This window comes from Fundulus heteroclitus, chromosome 22, assembly GCF_011125445.2.
Source record: "Fundulus heteroclitus isolate FHET01 chromosome 22, MU-UCD_Fhet_4.1, whole genome shotgun sequence".
Classification (NCBI taxonomy): Eukaryota; Metazoa; Chordata; class Actinopteri; order Cyprinodontiformes; family Fundulidae; genus Fundulus; species Fundulus heteroclitus.
The window spans coordinates 22,080,273-22,094,254 of NC_046382.1; the positions used below are offsets into that span (position 1 = coordinate 22,080,273).

At 38.0% G+C, this 13,982-nt stretch overlaps 1 protein-coding gene across 1 annotated transcript in view; it reads right to left on the reverse strand.

Moving 5' to 3' along the window:
* hpse2 (heparanase 2) overlaps positions 1–11,480 on the reverse strand; it is a 92,185-nt gene extending 80,705 nt beyond the window's left edge. The window contains exons 1-3 of the mRNA XM_012880465.3: positions 10,994–11,480; positions 9,303–9,457; positions 7,855–8,016 (exon numbers count right to left, since the gene is read on the reverse strand). Coding sequence (XP_012735919.1) covers positions 7,855–8,016; positions 9,303–9,457; positions 10,994–11,268 — 592 coding nt within the window. The 5' untranslated portion in view covers positions 11,269–11,480. The remainder of the gene's footprint in view (positions 1–7,854; positions 8,017–9,302; positions 9,458–10,993) is intronic.
* Positions 11,481–13,982: the final 2,502 nt, after the last annotated feature.

Consider the following 13,982-nt stretch of genomic DNA (forward strand, 5'->3'; position numbering starts at 1 on the left):
TGTTTACGTCTTTCCGTCATTTTTGGCTTGCTTCTGGCTTCTGGATAAAAGCCCTGCACCTCTTTGTCGTTTCAAGCAGAGTTGACGCAGGTATTGGTGTCTAATCTAGTCTTAGGAGAGTTCACAAGACGTAAACTTCCCTGCCACATGATACTGCACATATGAGGTCAGACTAAAGAATAGAGAAGGAAGAGAAGCTAAAGGATGTCAGGCTTTAGGCCATATCTTTAATGCTGGATTCTTCTTCTCACTGTAAGAGGCCTCATTAGAAACAATCAAAAACTAATCTGCTGACATGGTTAGCATGGTCTCATACTAGCCGTTGAAAGTGACACATTTCTCTTTAATGGTTAGTTTCTGACAACATTCAGCTGGGATCTGGGAACCTAAAACTCTGGCATCAGCCTAAAAACCGCTGGCATATACACCAATGCATTTTGAGCTATCTAATAAGAAGTAGCAAAGAGAAGGCTTTTGGATCCTTATATATATTTTTTTTTTTTATTTTGCCTCAGCATAACTGATGAATAATAGGGAGCAAAATGCATAAAGTTCCCCACTGGGAAGAGCCCACAGGTAGGTGAAGCATTACTCTACTTAGCTTTTATATGTGTTTGCCAGTAAAGCTTTAGGATTAAGAAAATCTCACAGATAGGATAATGACTGGAAGTAAATCTTTCAAGGGAATATTCACCTACAGCCTTCGGGCAAGGCTGATTGCTCCTAACACTTTCACTATGTTATATTCCCAGGCTGTCTGGCATAAAATGTTCTTTAGAGATTTATCTGTCCCATTTTAATGCTGTTTTGGTCTGCAGAGTATTATTATTGTGAATTTGGAGATGTACCCGGGATCCTTATCCAGTTAAAGGAGTAATCCTCCCTTCATGTTCACAGTTGTTATACAGCTTGGATGTTTTATAAGTAATAAACTGAGTCTAATCTTCTGTCTACCAGGGAAACATTTTTCACCATATTGGCTAAAACACAAGCCCAGATAACATGTTTTAGAGTTACACAATTGTGCCAAAGAATTTGATGAAATTCTGGGCACTTTGTTCCTTCAGAGCTTTTCCTTGTTCGTTGCAGCCAAAGGGTTTTGTTTTACCCTCATCAGTCCCAAGGAGTTGTTTCCAAATTTTACTGGGTTTTCAGTTAGATGTAAAACTAAAATCCTCTGAATTTTGTGATGAATATGCTGGATAGGTTTTCCTATGTTGACTTTGTTTAGATCACCTTATTTATTTTGTATCATTTGTAACATGGCCACAACAGCAGTCCAGATTAAGCTAAAATAACCTGAAGTGTCAACCAGTGTTACAATAAATCTGAACAAAAATCCTAAATGCAGTTTCCCAGGAAGGTATCCTTTTAAAAAAAAAAAAAAAAAACTTCATCCTAAAGGACACAGCCAACATTGTTACTAAAAAACAGAATTAATTTAACTTTTTATCAGCTTCCCACAGCCTCATTTTATTATTGTCAATTATTTTTACTTTCTGTGTGCCAGTGAGAAAAATATCAGCAGAGAACATTTAAGGAGCTATTATATTTTTTAAACTAGTAAATTAAGATATGATACTTAAGTGTTTTATATTTTTCCTCTGTTTGCTTTATGCATTTAACCTGTGTTTTCATATTTAGTTTTACATCCCATCTTTTAAAATATTCCTGTTCCACTTTCTTAACAATTTCATCTAGGGTTGGGTTATAAATAACGACAAGCTTAAAAAACATCCTGCTTGTCCACAATGACAAATATTTTTTTTCTTTAATGATGACATCCCTATGCATGGTGAGAGTTTTACATAATATATATTTTGTTTTTGTTTTTGACAGGCAAATAAATGAAGATCATTCTGCAAGTGCAGCTCAGTTTGAGTTTTCTGCTCACACATAACAGACTGCATATTTATTCTTTAACTTGTAAAGTGATATCCTTTGTCATTTTTAAATAAATTGCACACAACCTCTATTTATTCTGTGAGCCAATGTACCAAGAACCTTAAGATCTGAAACTGAACCTTTGGCGAGTAGCTGGGTGAGGATGGAAAGTAGCCTTGGCTATAGTCCTGTATTTTTTAGTATTTCTGACGATTTGTATGTATACTATGTAAATAAATTGCCCCTGTTAAATAAATAAATACAAATACAAACCTTAGACCTCATTCTCTGAGCTGTAACACAAACTAAGATTGAGTTATACTCCAAATCAAAACAGCAATGATAGGAAAACATTAAAGACATGTTTGGCTGTGCTGAAGAAATAACCGATGGACGGTAAGCAAAGGGGAATAAAGTTAGAAAAGTAAATTCAAAAGGGAGGAACTAATCCAATAGATAGATATTTTTTGTGCCGAAAGATATAAAATGATGCTGACTATGACCTTGTCTGAGGTTAAGGTAATTTCTCAACTCAATTCCCCCGCTGTATGCGTGTGTGCACATGGACTCATAGTGGCCCCATTACTGATGACTCTAACAAGCTTAGGTCAGAGGTCAGACAGTGGTGAGAGAAAAAGGATGGAGCGAGACTGTTAAAGGTCCTTTAAACACCACCTGCCCTCATGCATAGACCCACACACACACATGCATGCACTCAGAATCTTGACTAATTGTTACCAGAACATTTTCAAACACATCCCTTGTGCCTCCGGACCCCTGTTTCTTCCCCGCCAATGAGATGATAAGTCTTCACGCAGATTCCAGTTTACACAACATGCTTTCAATTCAACGTGGTACAATAGTGAGGCCGTTATTCAAGCATGTGAGCACTTTTGATACTTTTTCAGTGTCATCGCCACCTCTTCTGCTGACCCAGTTGCCTTTTAACACAATAAATGTTAAATTCCACCAGATATGTTTTGCATCCTAAAAGGAAAACAGCGGCTGCTTTAGTACAGACATCGATGAACTTGTTCTTCACACCTTTCAGTAACATTTCTCCGCCAAGGGGAGCTGAAAAGATAGATAATTTGTACGATATTTTAGGTTTTCCTCAATTACAAGCACCTATGGCAGTGAGTCAAAGTAGCATAACGCACCTTTCCATTCTTCATCATCACCCCGTACCTACTAATTTGAACCATCGATCTTGATGTTCAGCAGCAAGAATATAAAATCCTCCCTCCGGTAATAATCCATCAGTTAGAGAAAAAAAAAATCACTCCAGCGTGGGGAGAAAATAACATTTAGCTGGGATTCATTTCAGCCATAATTTATACTGTATCAATATTTCCAAATTATATTTCATCCCTCGACCCCGCCGCCCACCCTCCCCTACCCCAACGAGTGAAGCCAGCTCTATTGTTTGCTTTTTGCTTTTAGCTTTTAAAATGAAGTAATTACAGAACCCACAATAAGCTTCAGAGAAGAATGCATATTTTAATCATCCATAAATTATTTATGTTTTTGTTCTTTAGCTTCAGAATCGCAGCGATGACTTGGCCTCCACGCTGCTGCTTAGTAAAAAAAGCACGTGGTTTATGGGAAAAATGGTATCACTAGGTAAGTTGTCGGGAAAGAGAGATTAATACCCAGAGAGTGACAAACAGAGAACATGAAGATGAGAAGTTTGTAAAACATGCTGTCATTCTGATAATACAGAAACATTAGCACTATTATTATAAAGCGTACTTCAGCTACTTGTTCACTACTTTGGGTCTCAGTATTAGAACATTTTGCTAAAATGTGTTATAAATATACAAAAAGGTATGTTTTCAAGCCTCCTGGGTGAATTTATGGAACAAGATGAATGAGGACTTGAAACTTTGTATGAATATAAATCACTTTTAAAAAAAAATAGATCAAAGTGAGCTAGAGCAAAACTACATGGATGGAGCAGAGTTTTTAGTACACAGTGGGGATCCTGGCGGCATACCGTCGGGTGAGCTGGTAGCTCTACTGTACATTAAACATGACTGGATGAGCAGAATGTCCAATGTCTACAATGGATTGTATACAATAAAAAAGGCTGGACAGTGTTTGTTTGTTTGGTTATTGATAGTAGCAACGGAGAATCTATAAGCATATAAGATAGTGCCAAAATAATTCATTAGAGAATTGTGGATATGTAGTATAATATAACGGAAGGAAGAGATGAGAAATGCAGAATAGTGGATGATAGAGGAGAGAGAGATTTTAATTCCTTCTCAAACTGAATATAAATGTTTTACATTATTTGATTTTTATTCTTATTGATTATTGTTCTTATTTAAGTTTTCATTACATTATCAACTGCTAACATTTGCTTTTACATGTTTAAGATGAAGATTTAATAAAAAAAAATAAAACGTTATTGCAACAAAACTAATGTCAGCAGCATTACTCAGATTTCCAGCAGCATACATTGCAAAATTATTCATACGCCTGGCAGATTTAAGTTTAAGTAACCTTTTAATTTCACAAACACATTTCTTCTCATTAAAAGTCAGAGTCCTGACTTGAAGGATTATGGCAAGGAGGCGTTCCAGCCTCACAGACCTGGAGCTCATCACCAAAGGTAAAACATCAAAATTAGGATGGAAACAGGTAGGAAGCGGACACTGGTGGAAATACTGTAGCTACAAAGGAATCCAACAACTGCTAGACATTAAACTGTATATGCGTAACTGCCCAAATTCTGTCTGCACTGCATCCCACATGGTGCATCATAAATAAATAAAAAACTTCTCTAGGCTTCTTACAAGTTTGAAAACTGCTCCTTGTTTATTGATCGCTCAGACAAATTTCAGTCTGCAGCCATTTAACAAGCAGGGAGAATAAAAGACTGTTTTTTATTTTAGGGTAGGGGGGTATTATATATGCTAAGGGAGCTTATTGGGAAAGCAGCTCATCTGCCGTGTTGAGGTTTTTTGAGTAAATAGACAAACTGCTTCAGACATGAAGTCGTGTATTTTGGCAATCCTGCCAAGTAAGAAGATTATCATCAACAATGTCAGCAGTTTACAGAAACCTGACAATCAGGCAACAAGTTAAAAAAAGAAACTGTAACATTGTGGTGATCTCAAACCTCAGGCTGTAGCTTAACTTACCAAACATGGGCCATTAATGGCTGCTGGACTAAGGAGACGACTACTTATGTCATTTGCTTTTGCATGCGGACAAAAAACATTTTCAGTGAGTTTTCCTTGCATAGTCATATACCTCGAAATACAGCTTAATTTATCATGGCAGCGGGTTTAAGTCTCCTTGCTTCACTTTCATTGATGTGGGAAGCATCTCAGATAGACGTGCACTGATCATGCTTTTTTTAAGCCAATACAGATTCCTCATTTTCATTGAAGCCTAGTCTGCCAATACCAATTTTAGAACAATGTGCTTTAGGTTTCTTGATAGCGGTAGAAGTTTTGCATCCAACACTAAATGAAAAGAATAACAATTGTATAAGATTATGCTCATTTATGCATAAAATCACAATGTCTCTTTTCTACAGAAAACGGCATCTAAGTATATATATATATATATATATATATATATATATATATATATATATATATATATATATAGAGAGAGAGAGAGATAGATAGATAGATAGATAGATAGATAGATAGATAGATAGATAGATAGATAGATAGATAGATAGATAGATAGATAGATAGATAGATAGATAGATAGATAGATAGATAGATAGATAGATAGATAGATAGATAGATAGATAGATAGATAGATAGATAGATAGATAAAACCTGTTAGGTCAAGCATTTATAGACTACAAATGCTGGGAGTTCTTGGTTTTAATTAGTTTTTATATATATATATATATATATATATATATATATATATATATATATATATATATATATATAGATAGATAGATAGATAGATAGATAGATAGATAGATAGATAGATAGATAGATAGATAGATAGATAGATAGATAGATAGATAGATAGATAGATAGATAGATAGATATATATATATATAGATATATATATACAAAGTTAAGAGACTTTCCTGAGTGGCAATAAAACCTGAAATGCCTTTCTTAATTTTTTTTAATACTTCGATGTTCATGAGAAGGTCGTTGTCAGCCAGATCTCTTTGTATCATTGTGAAATACTCTTTTTTTTCCAGTGTGGTCCTTTAGCTCTAAAGCAGCGGTCTGCAACCTGTGACTCCTGAACCACATGTGCCTGTTGAGGCCCTTCAGAGTGGCTCCTAAAAAAACTTTAGCTCAAAAAATAAATTTGTGTTTAAGCAGTCCTTTTATGTGTTCTTATATAAGACATTTCCTCATCAGAATGAGAGAAACAGTACAAACTACTGGAAATATACAGTTTTGTTGTTCACTCTACAGTCTACATTTATAAAACAAAATAAAAGATACCTTTTTTCAAAGCAAACACAGCTTTTACGGCTTTACACAAATTTTATGCACCAGGGCAGGGGACAGAAGCAGCTCGCAAACCTTAAAGTTTGCTGACCCCTTGCTCTAAAGAAACTAAACGGTATGGCTGCCATGACTTTAAAGAAGATCATAGGAACATTAACAGAACTAGCGCTATGTCTGGTGTTAAAATAATTTAATTTACTTTAAAGTGTCAACAAACTGAAAAGGTTGGGAAAAGGTTGGGTTCTGACCACATTAAATACCTAAATTTCAAAGTGCTCTTTTGCGCGTTAGCGAGATTACAGAATAAATGAGCTACAGTGTGACTCCAGAGATAAACTGGTGAAGCGACTACTCTTGAAGGTCTAGCAGGTCTGAATTCTTACTGTGTTTGCCTACTTTGATAGATTTCTACCCGGTCATGTTTTGATTGTTGCACTCGAGACTATTTGAAAACACACATCTGCTCTACGTTGCTCATATATCCCCCATTATCATTCATGCAGCAAACGCGCGGAAGGTCGTCTTGCCCCAGAACAGCGGAACCGTCCGGGTGCATAAATAATACACGGCAGGCGAACTGATGCGAGGCCACCGGTTCTGTGCTTCTACCGACCAAAAATGTGTCTGACAAATTCAACTGGATTCACTTGAGGTGTTTTTGGACGGTTTGTTTTCAGTAATTCATCAATTCCTTTCTGAAACACACGGCTACATATTTCATGCGGCGCTGGATCCACAGCAAAGTGGGGTTTCGCAGCAATTATTCTGGCTCCAATACAGAAACTAAATTAATATATTCTCTAAGACAGAGTTGCCAGTCATTTCCAAAGTTCAAAATTATTTTTCTACGACTCTTTGGCTTCTTGGACTCGCTCTCGGGGAGGGTCTCTGTTTTGAAACAAAAATCCTGCCTAAACCAAAAAAAAAATAAAAAAATCTCCCACCCATGACTTCTCAAGATGGTGGGGAGGATAAGAAGCAAGAAAGCACCAGCAAAGAAAAAAATTTAAAACACCAGCCTGTTATGATGGTGTGGCTCCAGCTTATATTGCGCTCCGTACGATTAGATCCTCATCAACCAGCTGAATTTCAATTGGGCAATCTAAGCCCATAAAACCCACACAATATATAATTCATGACATACTGCCACGCGTTGCCTGAAATGCCTAAAGACTGCAAATACTTCTGACTACACATCATTCTTCCTGCTCGGAGGTTACTGAATGAATCCCATCAAAAAGTATGCAGCCCACCCAAAATCAGGGCTCCCACAGTTTCTTCAGCAGTCAGACACCGTTAAGTGTTACAAGTGAAGATGTCAATGCACTGTTTACAAGCCTCTGCTGCAGCACCCCCACATTCCTCCTTCAGAAATTGCATTCGTCACTCTAAAAGCTGACGGTTTACTCCCGCACGCCTTAAACTTCATTTGAGAGCACAAGCATGACCCGCAGAGTCCAGAGAGAGTGGGCATATGAGTGGGTGTACCAAAGACAGGCAGTTTGTGAGTGGGATCTCCTACCTGTTATTGTAATGTTGCTGTAGATGTTGGAGAGCTGCTCTTTGAGGAGGACGAGCTGTGTGGAGGCAGCCTTCTCCCTCTGCAGCTCCAGCATGATGTCAGGATGGTGGGCCAGTTTGCAGCCTTTCTGTTTGTCCAGGGCAATGTCACTGCGCACTATATCTGCCCTCCCCAAAAAAAAAAAAAAAAACAGACAAAGCAGGATTAAAAGACATGTTCTGCTTTTCTCTTGAGTCTTAAAATTAGAAATTAAATGTTATTGTCGTGGGATGATTTGCTGCTTAAAGCGTCATCCAGTCGGTATCTTTATTTTCTCTGTATGGCTATTTGTCATCCGGTGATTCTACTCAGTTGCGACGGGTGCTGTAGTGCAGTGGTTCCCAAATATTTCAGGTTCTGACCCAGAACTTACCTGCAGCACAGACTCGTGACCGTGGCTCTCGCTAGCCGAATACTACAAGCATTGCTAATGACACTGTAAATCAAATGTTGGAGTGTTATCAAAACCACCTTAACAACTTTCCAGCTGCAATTCAGTAAAGCAGTGGGATTTGCAAATTGATGTGCTCATTGACAAGATTAACTAATATTGGCAACACAAGCCAATAACAGTGCAATTTATTGCAATCAAAACTCTACGGGAACAGGTCTCTGGCAAAGTTGCATTGCGTTATTACAGCTGTAATCTTTATGTTTTTATTGGGGGGGGGGGGGGTTATGTTGGATTTAAAGACCTGGGATGGCAGATTCTTTTTTTCCAACTTAAAACCGAGAGGTGGAAATTTTGAAATAAGTACATGTTGAGCATATAAACCTTCGCAGTTTTTTTTCACCACAGTTTTGTTTTAATGATTAAATCAGAAATATGATATTTGCAAAGGTTTTTACCAGACCTGATAGTTTCACAACCCACCGCTGAACCCCGACGCAAAGTTTGGAAACTTGCTCCAGTATGTCCCATGTATTTAGGTGAAATTTAAAAACTTGTATTGTGCTGCCCGGACAATGAAGGGATTTTAGTTTCTTAGATAAAAAAAATAACTGGAATTATGCTTGGCTCAAAGGAGCTTATTAAAGGACTGTTGCATGAATTTAATCAAGGAGAGCGCGTGGACGCGAATAAATGCATCCATCACGGTAAGAGATTTTTTTCTCTCTCTCTCTTACATTCGTTTATAGCGACGTGTCTCAACTAAACTGGCACCTATTAACATGAAAATACATTTACATCATATTATATTTAAATTAAATGTTAGCTTCCAGCGGGAGCAAATTAAATAATTAATAATAATTGTGTCTGTTTCCGAAATGTATTTTTGCCCGTCCAGAATGAGAGGAGGTAGAACGCGGACACAAGAAAATAGGACGACGGTCATGTTTTCTTTTTTTCTTTTTTTCTTTTACAAAAACGCAACTAAAGCGAAAAGAGAAACGTCGTCTCAAATCACCGTCCTCGTAGTTCTTCAGGTAGTAGTCTGGACCGGGGCCCCTGAACTTGGCGAGGTTCTTCTGGTTGTTGAACTGCAGGAAGTCGGTTCGTTTTCCGCCGAAGCGCAGAAAGGCAGGAGACAGGCCGCGCGCCAGGGTCACGAGCCGTCTGGAGCTGTGGAGACACGGGACAGAAAAACAAAATGATAATTAAAAAAAAAAAAGCGTCATAAGTTTCAGTTTTCAGCACGTTTTCTGTTTTTTTTTGTTTTACTACAGAAAAATATAGGAGCAGGGGGAAATCTGCGTCCTGTCGTAAAGACTACGTTTTAGACTTATTTAGTTGAAATATCAATTAAAAAACAAACATACGTGCAAAATAAGCTTTATGGCTTTCATTGCAATTATACGTCACCGTAGGCCTTTGGTATTGTCCGTCACCAAACTTTTTTGACTCGTTGCAGACTGAGATCTAGAAGCTGACATCCGCTTTCGCTTGCTTTATTCGTGTTATTTAGCGGCGCAGGTAGAGGGATCGTAACCTAAGGCAGGCAGGAGGGACGGAAAAACAGAGGCCCAAACTAAAAGTTCGCCTACCTAGTTTTGCTATCTATTAAGCAGAGAATGACGCACAGAAGCTTAACATGGTGATAATCTATCATCCAAGGGCAGTTTTCAGGGGGAAAAAACAGTCAAAAGTGATTGCCCCAGGAAAGCTTTTACTCTTGTATTTTAAAGTGACGTAATATAATTTAGGAGACGTTTGTCCAAATCTTACACCCCTTCCGCCCAAAGGATTTACTTGACCTAAATCAAACCGTGGCCCTACCAACAACGAACATGCAGCTATAAACGTGGTCGTGTTTAAGTGAACAATCTATGTCCAAAACATGTTGCGAGGGATTAAAATCAGCTACTTAAACTAATGCAAAATGCGTTCTCTCATTTTCTCACCAGAATGAAGTGAATTACCCCCAAGTAAATCGGACTCCTTTATAGCATTAAAGCTGTCATGCAAAGATTTAGTAAATTTATATATATATATATATATATATATATATATATATATATATATATATATATATATATATATATATATATATACACACACACACATATGTATATTTACTTTTCCTCTTATGAGTGCGAGCTCAACTACTAAGTCATAACAAAGAACAAAGACAGTTCCGTGGAGAAAACTATTCCCCTTTGCTTAGAAAGAGGAAAATGTCTGAAAAAATTGCTTACATTATTTCTAGGGAAGTAAAACTTTAAACTGAATTCACCAAATAAAAATTGCCCCTCTCTATGTTCCATAACAGATGATAGCATTTTTTTAATAGCAAGAGGTAAATAATCGTAGCACTATACTATAGGGACACCTCTAAATGCCCAATATTGACGTTATTACGTGGGTGCTGTATTATCACGATTTATCAAAGACGTTTTAAATGTAAATTGGCCTATAGGCTAATCGTTCCCTGAGCGGCTCTCTTAATCTGACTGATTAAACAAACTTTGAAAAGGAGGAAACGTGCCTGATCGCTCCATGACAGTACAACGTGGCTGCGTACGTAAGAAATATAAAAAAAAGAGAGAGAGAGAAAAAAAACACCAAGCATTCAGAGGTGGACTCACAAAGATCTGTGTTGGACATTTAAGAAGTGGCCACTCATATACAGATCAACACTGATGGATAAAGTCTTGGTACCTCAGAAAGTCCAGCCAGCCGTCTCTGATGATCGCGGGGTCCAGCTGCAGCGATAAGAAGTTGTCGTTGAGGACTCTGATCGGACTGCGGGTGTTGACATCCAGGAGAACCAGCGTCCTCCCCAAGAAGCCCGGACGCTTCCCGCCAGCTGCGGTTCTCTGATACGTGGAGGAGGAAGAGTACGAGGAAGAGATCACCGACTGCACCACCAAAATAACAAAAGATGTCAGCCACAGAGAGGACCAAGGAGACGCGCAGGGTGAAGATTTGGGCATCTTCTCGGTGTCTGAGAGGAGAGGGGGGGATCCGTATGCGTAATGAGGCTTGAAGGCTGAACGAATATTAAAAGCTATGAAGCTAAAAAGTGCGATGACGGTTAGTTACTTCGGTCTCATCGATCTGGATCAGTCTTCCTGTCTGGTGTTCTCACCCCCTCTGCCCCCCGCCCCTCTGCGTATTTTTGGAGCTGCCATCAAGAGCGCACGCCCCGAGCCAGCCTTCCCGGTTGTGGGAGCTGGAAACGGGGAGGAGGAGAGGACGCAGCACCGCCCCTCTAAGGTTCTCTGAGGTATAAGAAAAGCAAACCACTCTTCTTAGTCTAACCTCGTGTGGGTTACGATCGAGAGGAAAGACGCGTTGTTTTCTGCATATTATCTGCACAGCGAGTTTCTTTAAAAAACAACAAAAAACAAAGCACAAATAGATTTTTCTAAAACAGCTGAATATACAATTGGAATGCAGCTGTCAAAATTAAATATAAGTTATATTTAAATTATGTGAAATCTGAGGAAAGAAATGTGTCCAAAAAAAGATGCGCACTTTTACGCGCGTTTCATCCAACTGTGTGGGTTAGAATTAGGCCAAAAATGAGGTTTCTCAATATAAAGACATTTTAACTGTGGATGATCTGACCTGCAGATATATTTAGGCCTTAACAGACCCAAGTCTGACGTTTTCATATCGAGCATGCTTAAGTGAAAGTGCGTCTTTATCACTTCTTTGACTGTAAGGTATAATGAAGAAAATTATTTCTGATTTCAAAACAAAGTAATCTGGTAAATGTGTTACTGTTGCAGACGGGTTGTTTATGGTTACGATAAGCACAACTCAGTAAAACCACATTGAGAAAATGTGTGATAGAAGTACTGCGCAAATTTAGCTAAACTTAGAATTAATCGCGTTCAAGTCAGCTCTCTTCTGATCAGGCTATGTTCCCAGCACCGGTATGCTTTCTGAACATTTTAAATGAGATGTAAAAAAAAAATAAACGATAAACATTTAAAGCCCACAAGAATCTCCTATTACTGGCAGCGGTCAAACATAGCAAAGCAAAAATAGAAATGTGGACCAAAACTATCTTGTCACCAACATATTTCATGTTGATTGAAGAGTTCTAAGTAGCTTTGAAAAAAAAAAACTGACTGGACTTTTTGGAATCATATTTGGAGATGGAAAAATTAGCAATCGGCCTTTCTGCAGAAGAACTCAAAGGCAACATAACATATCGTAAGAGTTTGAGTCCTGGTATTGTTTGGACTTGCATGAGTCGAGGAGAACAAAACAGATAAAAAAAAAAAAAAACACCAAACATAATGACTTCTCGAAGGCGCACTCAGCCAAATTCTAACCCGGACTCTGATTAAAAAAAATGTTGATGGGTGAGCACTGAGCTCTTTTAAACCACCAAAATGACCCTTTAACTCTTTAAACACATATGTATCCTACGTGTTTGGAAACGAAGTCCTCGACATTATCCATAGAGCAGGATACGCTTTTGTGAAAATGTTCAAGTCATCTGTAGATTCGGCACCTTGTCATTGTTAGAGGTGAACTTATTCTTGTCTCCCTGAGAGTTAGCTGTTGCAGATATAATCATCAAAAGTTAGATTTTAATCTGCTTTGAGAATCTTTGCAGATGACAAATCAGAAAGGGTTGGGTTTGTTCTCACACTCTGGATTTATCCACGAAATATATTCAGTTTTCTTTTGGGGGAGGGGGGGTGAAATAACAGTAAAACAATTCACCGTGTTTAATTAATACTTCGTACCACAGCACAGCAATTTTAGTAGTACTTCAGCAGCGTGACATTTACGTTGGGAAAATCACCGATTTATCATTCATCTCCTCTGGTGTTTTTTTTTTTTTTTTTTTGGATCTAGAAAAAAATGTTTTAAGACGGGAAATGTCTGCAGATTGCACTTGTTTTGTTTTTATAAACGACCGTCGCGGTCCGTTTTTATTTTAATGCATTTGTTTACTTATTTTACATTTTTTATACGTACTACTTTCGCGTTTTTCTTTTGCTTTTAGCAGATCGGTCCATCTGATGTTTTTCTCAGGGCTCATTTTTTTTTCTCCCGATGGACAAATTATCTGAGACATTACATTCGCGCGTACATGCGGCGCGTTATGGCGACGCCATACCCTGCGCAATGCCTGGAGATCCGCCGATGAAACCCAGGTGACACGAACGTATTCCTCTCCTCTAAATCCAGATTATGGTTTTTCTATGACGGATATTAAGCGAAAATGTCCCAACATCTGGTATACGGATCAGCAGCCGATGAAGAGGAGATAACTTTTCAAGGACTCCTTTCGTTTGTCGCTTTGCTGAGCTTAAAAGTTTGACAATCACTGCTTCTCATCTGAACGGAAAATAAATGCATAAATTATTATTTATAACACCTGTTAAATTGATCACACAGGTATTTTTTCCCTTAAACCTAAAATGCTAAAATTGCTATATTTTGTAACATAAATCTCACCAGCACCACCACCACCACCAACAAAACATTCTGCTCGATGATATTCACATTAAACGGCCTTCCGAGTTAACCATGTTTATTTATTTATTTATTGTATCCCTACAGTGATAAAACTGCTTCCTAACAAGAACCAGTTCAAAAACCACTGGATTTAAAAAAAGATTATGTTTTTTTATAAGTTGCACACAGGAGAGCATTAGCTAGTTTTCATCTTACGTATATC